This window comes from Triturus cristatus, chromosome 3_2, assembly GCF_964204655.1.
Source record: "Triturus cristatus chromosome 3_2, aTriCri1.1, whole genome shotgun sequence".
Taxonomy (NCBI): Eukaryota; Metazoa; Chordata; class Amphibia; order Caudata; family Salamandridae; genus Triturus; species Triturus cristatus.
In genome coordinates this window covers 893546152-893570775 of record NC_140584.1, presented here as the reverse complement: position 1 = coordinate 893570775, position 24624 = coordinate 893546152, and the positions used below count along the sequence as shown (strand labels likewise).

General features: G+C 45.9%; 1 protein-coding gene across 1 annotated transcript in view; it reads right to left on the bottom strand.

Moving 5' to 3' along the window:
• P2RX5 (purinergic receptor P2X 5) overlaps positions 1 to 24624 on the bottom strand; it is a 505454-nt gene that overhangs the window by 73399 nt on the left and 407431 nt on the right. Inside the window, exon 8 of the mRNA XM_085649317.1 lies at positions 14316 to 14452. Coding sequence (XP_085505443.1) covers positions 14316 to 14452 — 137 coding nt within the window. The remainder of the gene's footprint in view (positions 1 to 14315; positions 14453 to 24624) is intronic.

The following is a 24624-nucleotide window of genomic DNA, read 5'->3' as shown; positions in this document are numbered from 1 at the left end:
GCCAAAATGTCCGGCGGAGGTGCCGATGACTGGCGCTGCCGGCCAACCCTATGTGCCCTATCAATGCTAATGGGGAAGTCCGCAGCTTCCCCCAGTATCTCTCGGAACAGGTCCCGCAGGTAGCCCCCCAGATCGGACCCCTCGTCTGCAGTCGGCACACCACGCACTCGAATGTTGTTCCTCCGCGATCTGTTCTCAAGGTCCTCAGAGTGGGCCTGGAGCTCAACACATTGCTCCCGGAGGCGGAGAACGTCCTGTTGAAGATGGACTATCTCCTCCTCCCGGCGCTGGGCCTCCGTCTCCACCGTTTCAACGCGCTCGCCAAGGCCCTCCACTTCCCTGCGCACTTCCCGGACCTCGCTGGCCACCTCCCGCTTCAGTGTCTGGAAGTCCTCCCTGAGGGAGCTAAACAGTTCCTCCATAAAGGTCCTCGTGACGGGTGGCTCCCCCCCAGTCACATCCGCCGAGGCCCGGGAGGGCCCCGGCGAAGGCTGTGTTCTGTCCCGCAGTTGCTGGGCCCTGCCAAGCATGTCCGGCAGGGTGCGGTCCCCCTTCTTCGAGCCGCCTCTTCCAGACATCGCAAGCACTGCGGTCGGGCACAGGTCCAGCCGCCCTAGGGATGCCCAGCTGCTGGCAAGCGCTCGACGTGGGTGTCCCCCCACAAGCAGAGTCGCTGCGTCACAGGTGACAAAATGGCGGTCCAGTCCGGTCCCCGCCAGCCGCGGGTGCCCATCCGAGACAGCAATGGAAGCTACAGTGGGGGGCTCCTCATCAACACATCCCCCAGAAAGTCAGCCCGGCAGCAGCGGCGATCACAGACATCCACCAGCAAGGGCTCAGGTGAAGGCCAACACCACTGATCCCTCGGGGACAAGATGGCGGCAGGGCGGGGCAGGGCAGAACGACCAGGCCCGGCGACACCACCGGGGCCCCCAAAACGCACAGCAATCAAAGAGGTTCCGCCACCGGTTTCAGTCTGCCACACGCAAGGGCCCAGACGGGCCGACCCCACCAGAAAGTCCGCCGTACTTCGGTCAAGGGACAGGGGCCCCGCAGTGCGAAGTGTCGCCGACACAAGTCTGAGTGCCAAAGCGTCCGTCCTAAGTCTCCCGCACCGTCGGGTCCCCTCCCGCGGCTCCTTCACCCTCCGTCGAGCGTCGGGCCAGATTCCCTCCAGATCGCAACTTTCAGCACCAGGCCCAGCCGAGGCGCACGGACAGCACTTCGATGCGCTCCGCCTCCCAGGCCTCCGTCGCTCCTCGAACTCAATCGGACTTTTTGGGGACTTCCCCCGAGGCGATCCGAACCAAAGCGGCAGCAATGTGCGCACCAGGTGCTCCGCCACGCTCCTCTCACACGCTGAGCCTCAGCGGGGGGAGAAAAGCATAAGAAAAGGGCTCAAGCTCGGCCGGGCCGGAGGAGCTACGGGAGGAAGCGTCCGCTCACCCCGCCATCTTGGCCACGCCCCCTGCACTCCTATTTTAAAGTCCAGTCAAAAGGGGAATAGTCTCATGTCTTACCACCCCCTCCCACCCTGCAGGATCCCAAACATGAAGCTGGCAATTAACTCTTATCAACAGACCCTTCTAAAAGAAACAAACATGTACCTGTGCACTGCTCCTGCAGGGAGGGCTCGGGCAGATGGCGGGGAAGGGGCAGGAATGTTAGGAATTCACAGGCGTCCAAAACTCCACTATTGTGCTCCTTTCAACTAAGGGATCTGAGGTAGGAGGTGAAGGGTGGGAAGTTCGCCAAATCTGAAAGATGGCCTTTGGCTGAAACGCTTTTGCACACAGCCCCAGGGAAGTAGACCGCTGCAACCAAACAAAAAAAGTTTGTCTGCAAAGCTTCCTCCATGCAATTATCTCCACTTTATCCCTCCATATGAAACTGCACAAGTCTCCCTGGAATTTCTTAAATCATGCCGACTTGAATTCTAGGGGGATTGCATTAAAGCGAAGGTACATTCAGGGAGCATGTGATGTTCTAGAATTCAAGATGAACTCCTTAATGGAAAGAATGTGCGTAATGGAAACTTCCCTTGAAGAGCTTAACAGTGAGGTGATAGCTAATCAAAAGGAGATGCAGTTGCTGAAAATATGGGAGAAGGACCTCTGTGATAAAATTGAAACACTTGTCAATAATGTACGAAGAAATAATATTAGGGTACTGAATGTCCTGGAAGGTCTAGAGGGAGAGAACATAAAAGGCTTCATGATCAACCTTCTGAAGGATTCCATTCCTGGAACTGAGGTAGTCGCTCTAGAAGAAAACATACAGCAGATCCAACAAGATCCTTTCTCTAGAGGGTGGAACAGGAAGACCCCGAAAAAGAATTTTGATTAATTTGTTTTTTTTTTTTTTGTTTTTTTTTAAAACCTTTATTTTCAAAAGTCTGGACACAGCTATTCAGCCGACAACCCGGAGGTTCGGCAGCTTAGGTAAAGAGGAACAGAGACGCGTCCACAGTACAGTGAAGGAGGAGTGCAAAGATTCCATTTTTTAAATAAACACAAAACACACAACAACCCCAGCAAGGCAAGAACACTGAATGCCCATGGTGATAGCCCCCCAGGGGAGGCAGGACCCCAATCATCTACCATTTACAGTACCGTGAAAAGAGGAAGAAGGGGGACAGCAGAGGCCAAAAAAGTCCATTAACCATACTGAGCTGGAAAGAAGGTTAGGAGGAAAGCTGTTCCTCGGGGGGATCCAGATCAGGGGCAAGACAAATTCCCCCCCTGTATTGGTTCCACCGCCCCCAGATGGCGTGCCACTTCCGAGGGCGGCCTCTAGCGCAATATACCGTCTTCTCCCTTAGCCTAATCCAGTCCATATTTTCTTTCCACGCGGTCAATGTGGGGGGGCCCACGGATCCCCACAATCGCTCTATATCTCTCTTAGCTACCATGTTACCCAGAGTCACCCATTGGGTCTGCGCCGCATTATGATCAGTGGGCCCCCAGACATTCAGGAGACAACACCGCGCTTCCGGCTGCATAGCAATGCCCGTCACCTCCCCCATCACTGCATGGACTCTCCGCCAGAATTCCGTGATGACACCACATTCCCAAATGATATGCAGGAAAGTACCCACCATACCACATCCCCTCCTGCATAGGCCGTCCTCCGAGAATCCCATGTGAACCAGCCTTGGCCCCGTCACGTACACTCGATGCAGTATTTTAAGCTGCACCAGCCTCAGACGCGACGGGATCGCAACCTCCTTAGGAGAGGAAACAGCAGACTGCCAATCCTCGTCATCCAACTCGAGGCCATCCCTAGACCACTGGTCCCTCAACCCCAGAAGCATATCCGCCCGGACGTTGATCAGTTTCTTATAGATGAGCGAGATCGTGCTCTCGGGCATATGACCATCAAGGACCCGGTCCTCCAAAGGAGAGGACTCAGGCACCTTCTCACCCTCTATGAGGACTGATCGGAGGGCGTGACGCACCTGAATGTAGCGGAAAAACTCAGATGGCCCCAGCTCATACTCCTTCTGCAACTCTTCAAAGGACTTCACCCTCCCCTTAATCAGGACATCTCCGACCCTGGAGATGCCGATCAAGTCCCATTTGTCAAATCCTTTTGTGTGCCAAAGCCTACCCAATCTCTCAGATTCAAACAGCGGGGTAGCGAGGGTGAGCCTATCCTTCCAGCCCAGCGAGTCAGTTGCCATCTTCCACACACGCACCGCCACACCAGTGGGCCCCGTGAGGGACGAGTCCAGGGACCGCGAATACAACGCCCTGTAATAGTTACCACCACGCAGCAACCACCTGTCCATGGCATACCCAGGGCTGAGGGCCGGGCCATAAAACCCATGATTAATCGCACTCAGCTGGGTGGCCCAATAGTACCGTCGGATGTCTGGAAGCGCAATACCCCCGTCGTACCATGGGAGCGTCAACTTTGCAATAGCTATTCGCGGCCGCCCGTCCCACAGCAACGCTCGTTGGAGGCCTTTGACCTCCCGAAAGTAGTTGGCCGGTACCCAATCCAAAGTATTCTGCAGTGCGTAGAGGAACCGGGGAAGAGACATCATTTTGAACAGGGCCGCACGCCCAACGAGGGAGAGCGGCAGCCTCCGCCAGCCCTCCACATCCCGCCTCAGGCGCGCCAGGGGGGGGAGCAGGTTCCTCTCATATCGCACGGCAGAATCCACGGAGATAAAGATCCCCAGATACACGAAGCCCTGCTGAGCAACCTGGATCGAACAAGTTCGAGGGATCGGTGGAACCTCGCCACTAAGAACATATAAATACGATTTACTCCAGTTGATAACGAGACCCGAGTTCCTACCGAAAGATGTGAGTACGTCACAGACCACTATAAGTGATGTCTTGGGTGAGGCAAGATACAACAGGATGTCATCAGCATAGAGCGATATACGGTCCTCGTGCTCAGGCGACCATCTAAGTCCCCGTATATCCGGGTGCCAGCGTATCCACGCAGCCAGCGGCTCAAGGGCGAGGGCGAACAACAATGGCGACAGGGGACAACCTTGCCGAGTACCCCTCCCAAGCTGAAACGGAGTCGACGCCCGGCCGTTTACCACCACACTCGCAAGAGGGCCCTCATACAGCAACCTCACCCAGCTCACAAAACCGTGGCCAAAGCCGAACTTGGTCAACACGGCCCACAAATATGCCCATTCCACCGTGTCAAAGGCCATCGTGGCATCGAGAGACGCCACAATAGCTGGTTCTCGCAGCGTGCCCGCCCTGGCGATTACACCATGAAGGCGCCGAAGATTTAACGCTGTGTTACGGTGCGGGATGAATCCGGATTGATCCGGATGGACCAAGTCACCGAGTACCCTAATCAACCGGGCCGCCAGGATTTTAGCCAGAATTTTCGGCTCTGCGTTAAGGAGTGAGATAGGCCTATATGAGGCGCACTTATCTCGGGGTTTGCCCTCTTTGTGTATAACCACAATCGTCGCCAGTCGCTGATCCAACGGGAGGGCCCCACTCCCCCGCGCCTCCACGAACATGGCGCGCAGGTGAGGGGCAACCCTATCCGGAAATAGCTTGTACAGGTCGACCGGCAAGCCGTTCGGACCCGAGGCCTTGCCCGAGTTCAACGCGCGGATAGCCCCCGCCACCTCATCGACCGTTATGTCACCATCTAGATCGTCCCTATCTATATCAGAGAGACAGGGCAATGCAATATCACGCAGGAGGTCACGCGAGTCCTCGGGCGGCCTGTCCGACACTGAGGCATAAACCATACGGAAATAGTCCGAGAAACACTGCACAATCCTCTCAGGTTCCACAATCACCTCTCCCCCCTCTCCCGTCAACTCCGGCACTACTCTATTGACCCGTTCTTTTTTGTCCAGCCAAGCCAGGAGTTTCCCGGCCTTGTCACCAACATCATACAGACGGCCCTGCTGTTCCCTACCGAGGGTCTTAGCGGCATTCGTCACCAGGTCCTTATACTCGGATTGCTTCAAGCACAGCTCATGCAGTGAGGCCTCTGTAACCTCCTCCTCCAGCGCTCCCTCCAAAGCCGCGATCTCCTCCTCAACCTGCAAAACCTCGCCATCTCTCCGCCGCTTGGCAGCCACTACAAGGGAGAGGGCTTCCCCTCGCAGCACGGTCTTAAATGCTTCCCACAGCGACACTGCCGAGTCCACGGATCCCTGATTGTCCTTGAAAAAATTATCTTCTGTCTTTACCAGCGCGCTGCGCATCTTGGGGTCTCGGAAATACCAAGGGTTGATAGGGGCCACCCTTCCCCCTCCCTCTCGACCCAGATCCAGCCTGACCCACACCGGTGAATGGTCAGATATACCACGCGCCATGTGCCTGGCCTCAGACACCAATGAGGCATGCGCAGCCAGAGTGAGTAGGTAGTCAATCCTAGAAAGGCTACCATGCGCCCCGGAGTGGAAAGTGTATTGGCTCTGTGTGGGGTGCCGGAGCCTCCAGCAGTCTATCAGGCCAAGCGTATCTAGAAAGTCTGGAAGCCACTTCTGAGCCCCCCCCGTGTCTCTGGGCGGGTATCTATCCAGCAGGCCGGAGCCAACAGCGTTGAAATCACCTCCCACTACAAGCATACCCCCCGGGAGATCCAGCAGGGCCCTACCCAGATCTGTGAACGTGGAGGCCTGCAGGGCCGGCGGGACATAAACCGAAACTAAAACCAAAGTTCTTCCTTCCCACCGCCCCGCCACCGCCACAAACCTCCCCCTATCATCAACAATGGTGGAGTCCACCTCAAATGGTAGCGAGGCTCTGACTAGGATGCCCACACCCCTGGACCCAGAGGAGAATCCCGAATGAGCTATGAATTTATAACCCTTCCTATTCAGGGCATAGCACGTATTACCTATAAGATGCGTCTCCTGCAGCAGGGCGACATCCGGCAATGACCGTTTCAAGAATTGCAAAACAATCCCACGCTTAATGCGATCCCCCAAACCATTCACATTCCAGCTTATAACACTTAAACCCCTACCCCCCATCCCCAAACGTAAAGAGGCCCACCCCACACCCGTAGAGCCCCCATGGAACAGTCCTGGAAATAATCACTATGCCTTGCTGAAACAAACCCCCCAACAACAACCCCAAAATCCCAGAAACCCCCCCACCCTGCACCCCTGCTGCAGCTTACAAAGCCCCCCCAACTTGCAGTGTGCCTGTCGCCCTACCGAACCCAAAATCTACAAAAAGTACCCTAAGGGAGGAAAGAGCTCCCCTCGTCCTCCCACAACCTCCGTATTTACTGCAAGTCATTATCTAAAGTCAGTCCGAGTCAGTCCGGTTCCGAATACATCAACCTTGTTCATCCCGGCCACTGTCCCCGTCTACGGCAGTGTCCTCTTCCGTGCGTCGTCGAGGCAGAGCGTCCAGCCATTCATCCGCCATGGCAGGCGACTCAAAGAAGAATGTTCGGTCTTCAAACACCACACGTAGTCTGGCAGGGAAGAGCATGGCGTATTTCAGATCCCTCTCCCGAAGCCTCCTCTTCACCCCCAGGAAGCCCTGCCGCTGCCTCTGTACCTGCTGGGTGAAGTCAGGATAGAAATTCACCGACGCGTTACCCTCAAGGCCTGCAGGATAGCGTCCCGGTCTCGAAAATGAAAGAGCCGGGCGACGATCGGCCTCGGTGTGGCTCCCACCTTGGGCCGCCCACCAGGCACTCTATGGGCCCGCTCAACTGCGAAGAACTTCCCTAGACCCTTAGGCTGCAGATGATTGAGCACCAAGTCCTCCACGAGCAGGTCCACTGAAATCTCGTCCGAGGACTCCGGGACCCCGATAACGCGCACGTTGTTGCGCCTGGCCCGGCTCTCGAAGGCCTCCAGCCGACGGGCTGCGAGATCATGCTCGGTCCGCAACTTACGGACCTCGGTCTGCAGGTCCGAGACATCATCGGCAAGGCCCGTGGTCTTGATGTCCAGGGATTTGACCCGTTCATTTGTTTTGCCCAAATCCGCGCGGATCAGATTGACATCCACCAAGATGGTATCCACTTTGTGCGCCAGGGCATCAAACTGTCTCCCAATCGAAGTCTGCAGCCCGTCAAGTGCACCCATGACATCCTGCAGTGAGAGCTCCGGGGCCAAGGGTGAGGCAGTCTTCTGTGTATCCGGGGACTGGCTCGGTGCACCCGGTGACCCCTTCTGCTGGGCATAGCGGTCCATGTTATTGGCTTGAGTGTAGGCTCCCCGCCTGGTGGCCTTGGGCTTCGGCCGATCCACCTCTGCTTTGCCCGATATGGTGGGCTCGAGCAAGTCGGGTCAAACAGGACTGCCCTCTCTCAGCGAGAGAGAGCAGGAGTGCTCCGTCTTACGATGGGTCGCCAGTGTGGCATGCAGAGCGTCCAAATGATAATAAAGCAGACGCGAGCACTCCCTGGGCTGGGCAGACAAAGGGCGAGAAAGTGAAAGTGAAAGGATAGGGACCTCCGTCCGGCAGTTCACACCTCGCCTGGCCGCTGTTGTTCAATTAGAGGTCGGGCATCCTGCCAACTCGAGCCCCTGGCATCCCTCGGAGATGGGCCTCAATCTTCCGCCATGCATAACTCCGGTTCCCGGTGGGCGATTCGACCTCGGGTGGCATTGATCGCCTCCCTGACAAGTCATCTACACGATGCCATGCATACAAACAGGATTATATACAGGATAGACGACGGAGGGCACGAGGGTCTCGGGAGCTCAAAGCTCACGCGGCCATCTTGGTCAAGCGCTAGGCTCCTCCCCCTTTGATTAATTTTAAATCATACTCCCTTAAAGAAAAAATACTTTCAGAAGCTCTCAAAGAAGGGAGCTTTACGAAAGATGAATAGTCCTCCTGAATCAGGTCGGATATCTCCAAAGCTGCGCAAGACAGCCAGCGGGACTTTGGAAAATATATCCAGGAACTCAGACCATTAGGAGCTACAGCACAGATGTGTTTCCCTGCCACTCTGCGGCCACCTTTAAAAAAAAAAAAGATTTTCTTCCACCCCGTCGGTTTGTCAGTCTTGAGCAACTGCCCATTTGTCACCATTTTTTTTCTCTGCAAACCCTGCTCATGCGTATTCAGCGACCGTCTTTTTAAAAAAGTTTTCTGCTGTTGCTGCCTAATCTCCCCGTGCCTAATCTCCCCCCAAAAGCACCTCTTGTTGCTCCTTGTTTCACTTAGACAAGTCAATGCTATCTTTCCTGTGACATAAAGTCATCACCAAAGAATGCTGCTGCAGTATTCAATGTCGGACGTTCAGAGCATTGATGTTCTGCGTAGCTAACAACAACACTAGCTACACATCTAATTTCCAATCAACTTTACAAGCATTTTATAAACTTATTTAATACCAGGGTTGCTGCTTTTTAAAATATATATACTTGTCACCTTATTAATTGTGCTTTATTAGTGTACAAATAAACATAAATTCTCTTTAGGAAGCTCTTTACTTAAAGATGGTGCCCACATCAAATAGTTTTGTTGTAGTCCCTCAGCTCTGTCTATGACAGAAGCCGTCGCTCTCGAATCAGTGACAGAATATCGAAGGTCGAATATCGACCTACAGAAATATTGATGCCAGAATATCGAAGTCAAGAATATCGACATCCTATCTACATTATGGTAAGTACAAAAATATCGGAAAACAAAATATCAATGTCAAAAATATTGCTGTTAAAAATATATTTTTTTATTTAAGTTAAAAAAATAATGTAAAATAAAGTAAATAATACATGTAATTAAAATAAACATAGTTACAAATATTTTAAAATGTTTAAAAATAAGTAATATATATATAATTTAAACATAAATTAAACATATAAATGTAATATATAATATATATACTTACTAATAATTTGTAATAATTACTTTAATAACATACTTTTTTTAAATATCATATAAATTATAAATACATCTATACACAAAACAATCTAAATAAAAATTAAATACATATATATAACAAATTAAAAAATATATAATTTTAATCTTTAATATTAATTATATACTGCATTAACTAAAATAATCCAAAAAATATTAGATAGCGAGGTAATAAAATTACTATTCCAACTCCAAACAGTGCAACAGTAGAGAAAATGTTGGATAGCGTAGGGGTAAAAATTACTATTTCCACCCCAGTGCGTGCAACAGTAGGGAAAATGTTGGATAGCGTAGGGGTGAAAATTACTATTCCCACTCCAGTGAGTGCAACAGTAGGGAAAGTGTTGGATAGCGTTGGGGTTAAAATTACTATTCCCACTCCAGGGAGTGCAACCGTAGGGAAAGTGTTGGCTATCACCAATACACCTGGAGCTTCTTTGTCTCTTTGATGAACAATGAGGACTAAAATATATTTTTAAAAAGCAGCCATGTTCGGTTGTTGGGTCGATGATTGCTAGATGTATTTTGTTATATTGAAAGTCGCCTTTTATGTGGACAAATGTTCATAGTACAAAAAGTGGTATCGGATTATTAGCTGGTGTTAGCTTAGATCAGTGATACGGGTGAAAAACAATCAGTGGCCTTCATCAATAGGAGATTGGTACCCAGAAAGTGAAAGTGGACAGCCACTAAATTTGAATACTTTGCTAGTGTCTTAACTTTGAAGATGTCAGGCCCATTTCAACAGTCCCTTAATTGGATTAGCTGTAAGTGAAATATCGTCTTGCAGAAATATTGTGACCTAAGTATCGACAACTAAAATATTATAAAGATAAATGCCTATATATAAATATCGGCTTATTACACTTAATTTCACATATATGTACCTGACTATATATCTTCAACAAACATGGATGTGGAGTTCAGAATAATAAAAAACTATACATATCTATACATACTCACCTTCGCGATATTTAATTTGCCAATATCTTTTTTTAGCCGTAATCTTTTTGTAGGAGGATATTTCTGTTACTAAAATTCCAACGTACAACCTGGCAGGTTCTCCAGATTCAAATATACCCAGCCACTTTATGTTTTTTTTCCATCTTGATGAAGAATTTCCCAAGACGTAGAGTAGAATATTAAGCGATTCTGTGTCTGTACCCCATGTTTTTATGCCTGTCTGTACCCCATTGTTAGCAACAAAAACAAAACACAAACTTTGCCAATTGGATAAATACAGTACCAAAAGGTTAACAATATTTGGGAGCCATAGATCAGACAAGTTCAGTTTTTAGTGTATTATTCATCAATATAAATATCTTGTAAGTAGAAAAGATTCAGTTCACAACATATATAAATAAAACTAAGGACAAAACATATCACCACATAACATATTAAAAAAAAACAATTGCACCCAGTCACACTGTACAAAAAGCACACATATCAAAACATTAGACGCAAATTCAACACAATATCATAATGATTATTCCATGTTATTGATATGGTAGTCGTACAGCTTTAGGACTTCTTGTGTCCTTTTTCTCATTTAGGAAGCAAAATATGTAAAGACAGAATTGCGCAATTCTGTCTTCACATAGCTTTTTGTAGAGTGTGACTGGGTATGTTTTTCTTTCGAATATGTCATGTGGCAATATTTTTTGTCCTTGGTTTTGTTTATATATGTTCTGAACTAACGTGGAGCTGACAAAACCCATGTATATAGTTTTGATAAAATATTTTCTACATTACAAGATATTTATATTGATGAATAATAAACTAAAAACTGGTCTGATCTATGGCTCCCAAATATTGTTAACCTTTTCGTACTGTATTTATCCAAATGGAGAAGTTTGTGTTTTATTTTTGTTGCTAACCTTCTTCCCTGCTTTTCTTCTCCATACATTTTTTTTTCATGGACCCTCTTTTGTTTTTTTGAGTTGTACCCCATTGTTAACCATGTCTGGTGGTTTGGACATAGGTCCTTCTGCCACCCACTCACGTTTTCTCTGAATATTACAAAATCCTCCAGGTGAAAGTAGCTGCCTCAATTTAAATTGTGTGCCCTCAGCATAGAATTATTAGGAAACCTTCAGGCTGTGCTAAAATTGTAGTAAGGTTAACACTTTCAAATATGTATCTTAGCTTCTGCTTTGTATGTTAATACAGGTTGAATATAGATAGAGCTTCAAACCAAGGAGTAGAACTCCATGCTATGTATTTCTAAATATTTTACCAAGAAATACTCTCTTAGAACGTTTTGTGAATTACTATGCCTGGAGAAAGCATGGTGGATTGATGCTGTATTCCTTTTTGAAGATGACACAGAAGCTAGCCATGGGCCCTCTCAGACTGGATTAATTTTTTTCTTTTGGGAAAGGATGAGTGCAACCTTTTTTTGCGTTTTTAGCCCTTTGCCATAGAATCAAAGCCCAACCAATAAGAGCGCTCTTTTGGCATTCCCCAGTACTCGGATGTAAGAGCAAGTATAGCAATGCATCTCATCTTATAGACCCCTGAGCAGCCATCTTGGGTTGGCAGGAAAGGGGTGAAGAGATTTGGTAGGTCATCAGGCAATCCATGTGAAACCCTGCTGGAAAAGTAGGAAGGCAACACAGGTGAATCCTTTTAAACTTGATCATTTTATGTGTTTTAAACACCAATCAAGATATTGTCTTTCCTTTTCATATATATTGTCAAAATGAAGACCACCACTATGATTATCTTTTTTGGTAAGCCATATAGACAGACTAAGAACATTTCTTATTTGCCCAGGACTACGATGGACTTGTGTTTGATATCAGGAAAGGCTTACTCTTTTAGAATGGAACAAAATAACATTATGCTCACTGTTGACATTGTGGAACTGCCTTAATGTGGCAGTCTAGTGCCTGGAAGCCTTGTTCTAAAAGCATGGTAGCAGGGGCTCAGTTCATCTGGCTGACATTGGACACAATTATTTGTCATCCTAACTAGGGGGGAGACTCCACCAAGAACCAAGAGCAGCTACCTCCGAATAATGTGCCAAAACAACACTAGAACCTGGCATTGGCACTAAGCGCATTGGTGATAGAATAGGAACTATTCTACATATTGCCATTTTTCAGCAGGGTTCAAAAAAAAGTTCAAATGTTGTGGTTCTCTCTTAGTAGCTTGTGCCTGCATTCCCACCAGGCTCCAAATTGCACGGCTACCCCATAATATGAATCTGAGTCTGTGATTACGTTCCTGTTGGAGACTTAAGTGCAGAGTTGAAACAATATGAAAAATGGCCTTGTGGCTACATATCCTTCTGAACCAAGATCTGTGGTTCTATCATAGCAGATCACTGAAGTGCAGGTTTCTATTCCGACTAGAACCATATTGTGTCATTCCATTTCAGTAGAAGTTGAAGGGTGTAGTTCAATTGTGCAAGAAGTGAAAAATTATTTCATCTTTTCAAGACTCTAGAACTGAACTAGAGAAGAAACCTGCCACTTTACCACCAATCTTGCTTCTGTAGCTTTACTTCGCTTTAAGCTTCCGAAAGGAGTGGCTGAAGGGCTTAGATCTCTACCTACTGCAGAATCACTTCTCCTAGAATCTATGGCACTCAAAAAGGAACGCATGATAAATAAGTCCTTTTCTAGTGGTTCAGCCAGAATTTGGAATTCTCTCCTTCCAGGTCTACTCACCACGACTTCTTTAGCAACCTTCAAAAAAGAGCTGAAAATGATTCTCTTTCAATGACAACTTTTATCTTGCCCCTACTAACAGATTATTCTGTTGACAGCTTCCCGTTCCCAATTCCTTTTTCAATCCTTTCCCTTTTTCCTTTCCTGCTTTTAATCTTCTGCTTAGATATGTTCTCTCTTCTCGCATATTGATCTTTTCTTAACTTTATTTTTCCTCTGTCAGATTACCACCTCAGCTCATCTCTTATTGCTGTTATCCTTCAGCCAATATGATCCCCTGAGTTTGATTACAGGTTCTATTGTTTGAGGTACCATTTATGGTCTTGATATTACGCTTGTTTCATCTGCTTCTCTAGTATCTTTATAATTTTCTTTATAAAGCTTTCTAACTCGTTTGGGCCAAATGTGTGCACACGATAAAAACCTGTTTATGTGAACAAATAAATAGAGAAATAAATACAAAAATACATCTCCAAGATGTCTTGGGGAGCTGATTAAAGGTTCTGGAAACTGCTTGGGGCACACTTCTTTTATCTGAACTGAGCTCCATAAATTCTTTGCTGACTCAAGGTAATTTTTACACTTATCTAAACTTTCACTGCAAGCCAGCTTGGTCCACTGGTGACCTGAACAGTCTAAATACAATTTTATTCAGAATCCTCTTTAAGATTTCAATGGCCTTCCATAATAAATATTCTTAGTGAGGTCCTTTGAACTAACCATATGAAATAGTAATTTTTCACCTAATTTCTACTTATTTCAGCTTTAAGGCTTGTGGATCTTTCAGTTAATACATATTTATCCTATAAATAGTTTTGCCTGGAGCTTAAGTTCATTAGCCTTTAACTGCGAATATTTGTTCTATGTTGTTTTTTGGCATTATTTACCTCTACTGGTCATGTTCTCTGTGGTAATAGCTAGATTAAAGGTGATGTGCAGTTAAATAGGCTTTGTGATGGTAATTGATTTACAAAGGAAGAGTTGAGATCCCTCCAAAAATGAGGCTAGAAATAGTCCTCAATTCCTGATTGCAAATACAATACATAAACATATAAGAAATCTAATCAAAGTAATGTTTTAATGGTTTGTGGAATTTTCATGGGGAAGAATTGTTCCTTCGCTTTACAATGACAAATTCGACAACTTCATTTTAATCAAATGTATTGCTTCAAAAATGTTCCTATGAGCGATTTCTCTGAAACTGTGAAAGTCACCCTACTCGACAGTAAAATATAACAAAACATATATTTCCTCTCTTCTCCCGTCTTCTACTCTGAACATGACATGCATGACAACTATCGCATACCTGAAGTTGTATCCCGATGAAATGGATTTTTCTGAGAATTTATTGTCCAGGCGGCTGAAGGAATATCGAGGGTTACATTCTGAAGCTGAGCGGTCCAGGTCACAGTTCCATTCGATCTGAATTCCAATGACACCACCCTTTACAGAGAAGAGAAATGGTTGAGGAAGCATCATGTCAGTCCTGTCCCCATGACACTTTTGTCTTCATTTTTTTCAGTTAGAGTGAGAGAAGCTGCATGTACAGAGGCAGCAGCTATGACCAAAATGTCAAGTGCTAGTTTATTTGGTCGTTTATTGCTATTTTACGGCATGATGGCTCTAGAAGTACCGAAAAGCTGTCTATTCGGAAAGTATTGTTTGAAACTGAGTATGGTAAACACTTATTCAGCAGAGCCCTTACCACTCACATCCTCGTTTAATCCACCTTTCCCCAGAATGCCTAATTTGCAACAGAAAACACTAATTGCTTAGTTAGTTCACTTAACACAACCACATTGCGAGATAAACTGACAGAATTAGCATCTAAAGTTTCGACAACAAACATTACCCAACCTGAAGCCGTATTTAGTGTCCTTAATTAATACCTCTAGAATTCCAGTCACTAAAAGCTAGTGACTGGAGCCAGATTTAAACATGCCAGTCAGCTGGGCTCTTTCACACAGTCATAAGAAGACAGGAGTGCTTCAGCTCCTCCTGGACACATAAAGCATTCACTAGTCTTTTATCTTGGGTATGTCCAAAATGGTGGTCTTAATGGAGAGAGAGTGATTTCAAGTCAGAATGGATTCTAAGGAGCAGAGATCTCACGTTGCTCTGTGTAATGTGTGAGACGTTCGCTCAGTCCTGTTTTATTTGCAAGTAATTAATAGTGGTATGATTTGTAGAATTTCTACAAATACTTGATGGGATTTGCTACTCATGAGATAAGACTATCAGATCTCCCTAGGGTGGCTAGCATCAATAAATATGAATAATATTCCAGTATAGGAGAGTTCTCAAAAGTTCCTCAAGTGCAGCACCCAGTATCACGTATTACCATCACAGAACTCCTTTATTTGGTCTCACTGTAACTAGGTGGTATCCCTCAATGCCGTTTCTGTGATAGCAGTTCACTTGCACAACAGTGGCATCCAATGTATATTCATATCGGTTTCGGATGCCATCAGTCTGAATTGGAACAGCAGCAGGTTCTAAACCCCTGCCATGAACCCAAGTTGTCAATATATAATCAGGTTCTCATTTAAACACCTCACCTAAACATTTGCCTATCTATATCTAATACAAACACTCTTTTCAGGCCTTTAGGAAAGCAGTACAAGGAAGACTCTTCTTATGCTGAATGGCTTTTGCTGGTACTTAGCATTCTGGTAATTTTTCAATAAGGTTCATTGTGTTAGTTTAGCACTAAATAACAAATAAATAAAATGAGATACAAAAAAAAAATAAACCCTTTCTGGAGCCTCGCAGAGATTTTAGTGGACATGTCACTCTTCGGTGTCCAGAAAACAGTGCCTGCCTAGGGCATCAAGCAGTTAGTTATTGAAGCCAAACACAGGATCAGAATTGATGGTCACCTTGGAGGGGTGAAAGTGTGGAGGCAGACACGTTCAACCAATAGTATGCTAGATCCATCTCTGATTGACAGCTATTTCATCTGACATATATTCCAACAGCAACTGTAAGCATGTATGATCAACAAATACCCTTTTTCTAATTAGATGACTATTGCATTCCTCTCCAGTAATCCATTAAATAGCTCAGAAATCCAGACGTGTTAAGACTGGTGCCTGATTCTTATATCCCCACACATGGGTTAACCATTCATTTTTAGGTCTCGCCTGAGCCAGCGCGCATGCCCTGCTCTGCGAGTCTTCTAGTAAGGACTTTGAACTCGGGCCACACGCGTGTGCTTTTTTTTTGCTCACACGCTATTGGCCTTTGCGTGCGTCTTTCTAAGATAGACAGCACGCAATTGGCCAAAGGCGGGTGCATGTACCGCCTTCTCTCTCCCCTGGTCAAGGGAGCTTAGGAGCGAGCAGCAGCGTGGTCGGGTGCCAGCTCCATACCTCACAGTCCTTGCAGTTTAGAACTTGTGCCCTGGTGGCATCGTTGTTTATTTTAACCTTGGAGAGAGGCACCTCCCTCCGCCAGCACTGCCCCTGCCTGCCCGCCCACATACAGCCAGAGTGTTATTGTTTGGAACAATGCTACCTGAACTCCAGCACAGTTTCCAGCCATGACATAGGTGCAGCAGAGAAGGGTGTGACAGGCACACATACTCAATGGGCATGAAGCCAAAACCTCGCTGTGGGGTAAAGCAAGCCGCTACTGAAGAACATGAACACAAAGGGAGAGAGGACTGACAACAGACCATACAAAGGAGACAGGATTGACACGTGAACTAGTTCACAGGGTTGGTCTTGTCGACCAGGTCAACGTCATTCAACGTACATTGGCTTAACACTACAGGAATTGTTTATCAGAATTTGTTTTAGCAGGTTTGTTCTCCTCAAATTTCACTTCCAAACATTCTTTGTGTCTAGCGCTCACCGCCACCACGCAGTCTACACATGACTCCGTCAACAAGGAATTGTAAATATCAGAGTTTACTTCGATGCCTGAATAAAATACAAATACGCTTTCATTGCGCAGCGAAGAACAGATGCTTCATGTCAAAGAAATAGCAACACGTGTAGGGTGTATTTACGTTAGAGATATATCAACACTTCCATAAGTGTCAGTGACGTCACACCTTGCAGCAGATGCCGGCAGAGCCTCCCCCATCCCCGCTCGGGAAGCAGAGAAATATTGGACCCCGGGCTCATGTCTCTACAATCCATCTCAGACTTTATCTCTAAAAAAACAGACCTATCACCAGCCCGGGCGGCGGAGAGTCTCGGGGAGCCACTTAAAGCAGCCCAGATGCTGTTATGATGTGTTTTTTTTGCCTACCTACTTGATATCCAGCGCCTATCACGGGCCGAGAGCGCATCACCGGCTCGGAGCTGTCAGCCCCATTACTTCCGGATGCCGACCTAATTGTTTCAAAATAAACAAGCATTTGCAATGCAACAGGTCTCGCATTTACACGAGTTTAAGCTATTTCCATTGTAAACGACAATGCCTTGTATTTATGTTTAAAAAACAAAAACAAAAATAAAAGGCATTGTTATTTACAATGTCAATAGCTCAAACTTGCGTAAATGCGAGACCTTTTGCATTGCAAATGCTTGTTAGTGATGTTCTCTCTTTATGTACTTGCCTTAGAAACGAAAAAGAGAGGACTCCAACCCTCAATTTCATTGATGATGTTAAAAACCTTGTTCTTGAAATACTCATTTTACGCCTTCCAAATCCGCCTACCACTAACCTGAGAGTCTTGAAAGCAGAAAAGAATGACTAAGGGCCTGATTACAAGTTTGGCAGAGCTGGAGTGGGGCGGCATGCCACTGCCCCGCTCCTGCACCGCCATACTCAACCACTTGCTGCCCTCCAGATTATGAGTTTCCTTGTAGTCTGGTCCTTTGGCATTCTCAAAGCAGTGCCTTTCAAATAAGGCACCGCAATGGGAACGCCAAAGCAACTTCCTAAACTGCATGGACCTCCTTTGTTTCCTCACTGCCACCCTAACAAATGCGGTCTCAACGCCGTGGTTAGAGTCATAGGGCCCGATTCACAGAACTAACTTAAGACAAAATCCTAAACTTACTACCATTTTCGTATTCACAGAAGGCACTTACTCATTTTGGTATTCACAGAAGACACTTACTCACTTCGGTATTCACGGAAGTTAGGAGTCCTAACTTTAGGACTCCTAAATGCCTTCTGTGAATACCGAAAGTCTTAAAATTAGGATTTTTCTCAGTTTAGGAGTCCTAAAGTTAGGACAGAGTTTTATGAACACGTTTATTTAGTAACTTTTGTGTTTCACCCTGACAATAGTTAGGAATATTATTTCAAGTGGGTTCTCACCCCCCCTCAATTAATACTCCAATTTCTTGCACATAACTGTTATACAAATGGAATTTAGGCCCCGAACAATCAATGGTTTCCACTACGGATACCAACCAGGAATCCCCTAATGCTCCAGGACCCAAAGGTCTCACAATCTAATCTCTCAGAATGAATTGCCTTTTTCTCATTTCAATAAAATGAATGAGAAAGTTTAGAATCAGACTCAGTACTGAAAACGGTAGTCTGTTTACCTTGCTCTCAGGATCGCTACTGCTTTAGTTGTGGTCTGGTAGACTAGTTGGAAACCTTAGCGACAGGGGAGTTTTAATCCCATTATTTCCTTATGTCTTCTCCGGCAATCTCCTTTCTAATGTATTCCTCTTGGTATTCTGATGATATATTAGCACTTTGAGATAGGCTTAATGGAAGAAATACACTACAAGCACATATTCAAAGGTCAGGCCACATTCATGCATTTAGGACTTAGTATCTTGAAAGGGAACATGTTCGTGAAGCTGCACTTTTGCAGGACCCCTCCTGTGCTGCTGCTCCTCCATCCCAGCTAGAGACAGGTGACTCAAAAGGGGCTGTAAGTGTGAGAATTGGACACTCTGCTAAGCCGCTTGAGATATCCTGTGTGGCAGCTCACATTCTCCTGATGTGCTTTTGTCTTGTATGATATCTGACTGTAAAAAAGTGGGATAATTGGTGGCCCGTAGCAGCTCAGCATGGGAGAAAACGTCCTTTTTAAGTCTCGCTGAGCCCAGCGCATGCGCTGGCTCGGAGAGACATTTTGTAGATGAGTTTTCAAAGTGTTGCTGGCTGGCCTAGCGCTTGCGTTCACGCGAGCGTGGGCGCGCCAGCAGCACTTTGAAAACTCATGCTTTAGCGCGTCATCACGATCACTTTCGCTTTCAGAGCGATCGCGATGACTTTCGCTTTTACGGCCGCGCGGCGTTACTTTTACTGCCGTGCGGCCAATGCTTGTTTTCATTTTGTGGCGGTTGTTGTCTGATCTGAGCAGATCCAGAACTACCAAGATTTAGCTGTTCTCGTTTATTACTTGTTTTATATATTTTGAGAAGGGAAGAAAGTTATGTTTTTCACATTTAACTTTGCTCTGCCTGCTCTTTATCTTCAGCTCTTTATCTTCAGCTCTGAATGGGTCCTTTTGAATGAGACAGTCACTGATTCACCAAACAACTTGACCACATATGTGTACGGCGTTCAAAAAAAAGATTTCTCTCCCTGAAAATTGTCAGACAGCACTAAGCCCCGTCCTACTATTGAAAATTTCCTACACATCTGTTAAAAGCAGGACAAAAGGGATTTTGGTTGTTAGTAATGCTGGCTGCGTTTTGATGATTTGCATGAAATTTGGTGACATATGCAACTGTAATCGTGTTTCGTCCATCTTAAGCTTTGTGCAAAAATATCAAAGATGGGCAAAGTAAACTATGACAACCAGATATCTTTGACTAATAGTCCTGGCAATGTTTAATGAATCTATGCGAAATACAAAATACTAGACCGCGGCTTATACAATGGTTGACAGACTCCACTCAGATTTGTCAAATGGCTGCAAAATTGTTACCAAATAAGACCATTTATACCTTTTACCTTTGCAAAAAGTCAGAACCTGTATTCATAGGGTGCTGTGCTCAATCACAGACTGCACGAAGCTGGCATGCGGCCTGGCTTCAAGACCAGTCCGTGTTTTACCCATGCCAGCTTCGTGCACTCTGTGATTGAGCACAGCACCCCCTGAATGCAGCGCCCGACTCTTAGCAAAGTTAAAAAGTACAAATTGTCTTATTTGGTAACCATTTTGCAGCCATTTGACAAATCTGAATGCAGTCTGTCCACCATCATATAACCGGCATTGGGAGCTGGTTTGGGTGGAGCGGATGGTCGGCATCGAGCCTCATTTTAGGCCATTCTCTGTGCCTAAATGTAACTGTGTTGCACAGCAGATTTGGGTAGGATGGGGGAAGTTTGCTTCACATTACATTTGCTGTAGATGATGGTGCACCGCTGTGGAGGCATTTCTTTTTACATTTTCACTCGGTCCTTCATGATTAAGATGCTTTGTACCTCCATTCCTTCAAGGCAAACGCAGAAAACATGTTCACTATCGTTATTTGAGTCTTAGAAGCCCTGAGACCTTTGATTTCCACCTGATAAAACGTACTTGCATGTATTGCATTGTAATTGCATTTATATAGCGCTTACTACCCCTGACGAGGCGTCGAAGCGCTTTTTCAGTTTGTGGGGTAATCCTATGCAGCACTTTTTATATCCCCTTGGATCAGTTTGAAGCACGCATACCTGAATACATACTCAATACCTGAACAATGATTTTACAGGAGAAAACTATGCACCTTTGGTACTTTTTCCATGTTTTGGGCATGTTTTAAGTTATTTTTATTACACACTTATAAAAAGTTGTGAACAAAACCCTACGTTTTTAGGACAAATGCAGCAAACTAGCTAAAAACAGTTTTCTCTTCGGAGTTACAGTGATTGCGTGCATGCATTTTCAGATAATAAATACACACAAAAAAATAAATGTTTGGGGTAAAAATAGAAACGACTTTCAGCTCCGTAACTAACATTAACAAGCAGTCATTCCTTTCCGCCCGCAATGTTTTTTCATTGCTTTATGCTGTTGATTTCTTTGCTATTGATGCCCAGGGCCGGACTGGGAACTGAGAGCAGCCCTGGCAAATTTTGGCAGACCAGCCCCCGTCCGGCGCGTAGCGAGCGAGCGCAGAGAGCGAACCCGACCACTACTAGGGGGGTTTGGGAAAAAGACAGAATAAAATGGTGAATTTTACAGTACATTTTTCATTACATATTCAATTGTATCAACTTTCAAAGCACAGTAAATAGTAGATGATGACCTTTAAGAACAACACGTTACCCACCCAGTCATATGTACCCATAGACATTCTTTTAGAGAGCACCAAAATTAGACACGAGCACACAGGCCACTGAGGCCAGAAACTGTGGAAATGTCACACATAAGCACCTAGGCACTGAGGGCAGAAACTGTGAAAATGTCACAACATCAGATAACTAGCCCCTAGGGCAGAGAGGCCAGAAACTATGGAAACGTCACACACAGGCCTTGTCACACCAGGCCAGAAAGCACGGAAACATCACACATAAGCACCCAGGCCAGTAAGCATGGAAATGTCACACATGACATGAGCCTCCAGGTCACTGAGGCCAGAAACTATGGAAATAGCACACATAAGCACCCAGGCCAGACAGCATGGAAACGTCGCACAAAGGCACCCAGGCCAGTGGCACTGAAACACTTTTCAGAGTGTGGGTGCTGCCATCAATATTGCCTGTAAATCACTTAAGTCATGGGATTGTGAAAAGTTCAAGAATCACACAAATAACAAGGGTAGCAATTCAGCCTGGCCTATTACGGGACATATAAAACTTAAAAGTAGATGCCAAACCATTTAAATACACTGCACTCTGCATACTGCACCCTGCCTTATGGAAAGGGCTTGCGCTAGTGGGGACATCCTGGTGACATATGTAGTAAAAGGGAATCTTTTTAGGCCTGGCAAGAGATTCCCTTTGCCAGGTCAAAATGGCAGTTTTATAACTGCACAGGCAGACTGCAATGACAGGCCCTGGCCTTGACACATGTTTAAATAGGCTACTTACGTGGGTGGCACAATAAGTGTTGCAGGCCCACTAGCAGCATTTAATTTACATTCCCTGGGTACATGTAGAACAACATTTCTAGGGACTTACAAGTAAATTAAATTTCCCAATTCGGTGTAAGCCAATTTGACCATGTTTAAAGGAAAGAGGGCAAGCACTTTAGTACTGGTTAGCGTTGGTAAAGTGCACTGAGCCCTAAGAGCCAACAAAAATGGCCTTTTTTGATGTAATAAAGCGGATCAAACCTGAATTTAATTTGGAGGAATCTGAGGCCAACAAAGACTTATCTAACCATGTCTCAGCAGTGAGTATGAACAATATGCTCCCGAAAGAGAGTGTGCAGAAGATGGGGGGCGGAGGGGGGACCAAAACCATGGTATTATCACCGTGCAAATAGGTAATCATTTCAGTTATAAATAAAAAGCAATTTCGGCATATCCATGAAACAGGCGTGTAACCTACAGATTATACAAGCCGTTTCTGCCCCCAACGCTTTCAACCCGGTGCATTCCAGTAGCAGGTATCTCTTTTTCCAGAACAGGCACTCAACCCACTGTGCTGTGACAGCACAGGGCTCCTTTCCCCTTTTCTTTAAGCCAGCAGGAGGCAATGTGTGTCAGCATTATAGTGGAAAATGTAAAGGCCAGCTACCACCCACCACCTTACTCCGCCCTAAGCCTGGTAGGCCCCGGCCCGGTTCCGCGACCGCAGCACAGTGGATTTGTGAGCACTGGCAGACTACCATAAGAGCCGGTGTTGACAATTTAGCACCAGTGCAGCGCACCGGAAAGCACCGCCATAAATTAAGCACCCTGCTATGATGGTGTAACAGGGTATTTTAGCACACTGCTGACCCTGAACAGACATCTGCTCATTTTCTGTCCATACCATGCAGCTATAATAGCAGACTCAGGCTGCCTGCTCTACAGTCACATCACAAACTCCATTCATTGGAACACATATCACTTTTGACATTGACCGCTAAGAACACCTCTTTGTCTTTGGTGCCTGCAAGATTCATGTTTGAATGGCATTAATGAGCAGATACGTAGGTATATAATTGCAAGAGCGACATGAATATCTCTTCCTTCAGCTTTTGAGCTGACCTTGGAAAAAATGTCACCCTGACACTATGGCAAAGGTTCGCCACGGATTTCATATAGATCGCTTTCAAATGGTCTCTTCTGCTGGTTTTGATTAAATCACTTACATTTAAACCTCAGCCTTCCTTGAGGCTCAGTGAGTTAAGCGTAGGGCCCGGCCATCACTGAGGGAGGGAGGGCCACATCCCGGGGCAGGCTACAATTTTCCGGCACTTACTGTCGCCGCCACCCACTGCTAAGGACCCCTCAATGGACGCCTCGTGACGTATAACGCATTAAATGCTGCGCCCATGGAAAAACCATGCTAGGAGTGAGTTAAGTCTCTCCTCTGGCATTAGCTGTGATGTTTGAGTACTGACAAGACCAGTTTAGCCTTCCATCCTCCCAGGGTCAGTACATCAGGCCTCTGTAAGCCTTGTGCGCCATCTAAACCCATTCCTCTTGGCCTCCCCTTGCTATATTCAGCACCCCGTGCCCCTTGGGCCAGATCCTTTATTTAAAAACAAAATCTAAAATAGAGAATAAAATGTGAAATAAATGTCAACCCATCCCTTCAGTTTCCCGCGTGTGCGTGACTCACTCAAATCTATGTCAGTTTTCATACAGAGCCAAGATTTCTTGTATGTTTGGAATATTTCCCAGGCATTGCCAGTGCACGTTACACAGGCATGTTGCAGGCAGAGGCGACCTCCTACAGGGCGCATATTACAGGCCTCCTACAGGACAAGAAGGCATATTACAGGCAGTCGGTAGAGGCGGGCTCCTACAGGGCAGGCGGCAGCCTGTCAGCGCGCTCCGCTTGATGGCCTGGCTCCAACTTTCACAGAAAGAGAAGAACATTGTTGGAAGAAGCTGCAGTGGTGCTTCTGATAGAGACCAGGGTGTATATAATATCCCTACTTCCACGGATAGAGTAATCTCACAGTTACACGCACATACATTCTTCATACACTAGGGCCCATTTCACCAACATACGCTCAAATACTCTACCAGCAATAACCTGTGGAAAGAAAAACTCCTAAACACCCTGCATCTATATCGGGGTCGATAAGATCTAGTTATTGAGACTTCCCTTAAACATAATCTAAACAATCTATACAATAATAATCAAAATAGGATACTCAATAATTGACAAATAATAACCAACACCATATTCAAAATTATATTGCTTTATCTAAAATTAGTCAAAGAAAATCAATCCGAATAAATCATTTTTCTCATAGTTACCTATTCTAGCTAAACGTCAGAACGGGTCAGGACAAGTCTCTCGGTAAAGTCTCTTAAGACGAAGTCCTCTCAGCAACGATCCTCACCAACGCAGATTCGGAACGCGGCAAAAGGCAAATGGCAAGTGGCAAAAACCCTCTCTAGGCTAACAATTCTTATAGTAAGTCAAACAAAGGAAAATATAATTTGTATTAACTTCTTCCGTCAAACCTCTGAGCAAAGCGAGAAGGAAAGGATGTAGCATCGCTACATTTGAAAATCTCCGCTCAGGAAAAATCACAAAATAAACATAACGGAACAGGAACCAAAAAATACATTTGTATCTTGTAGTTTCCACGT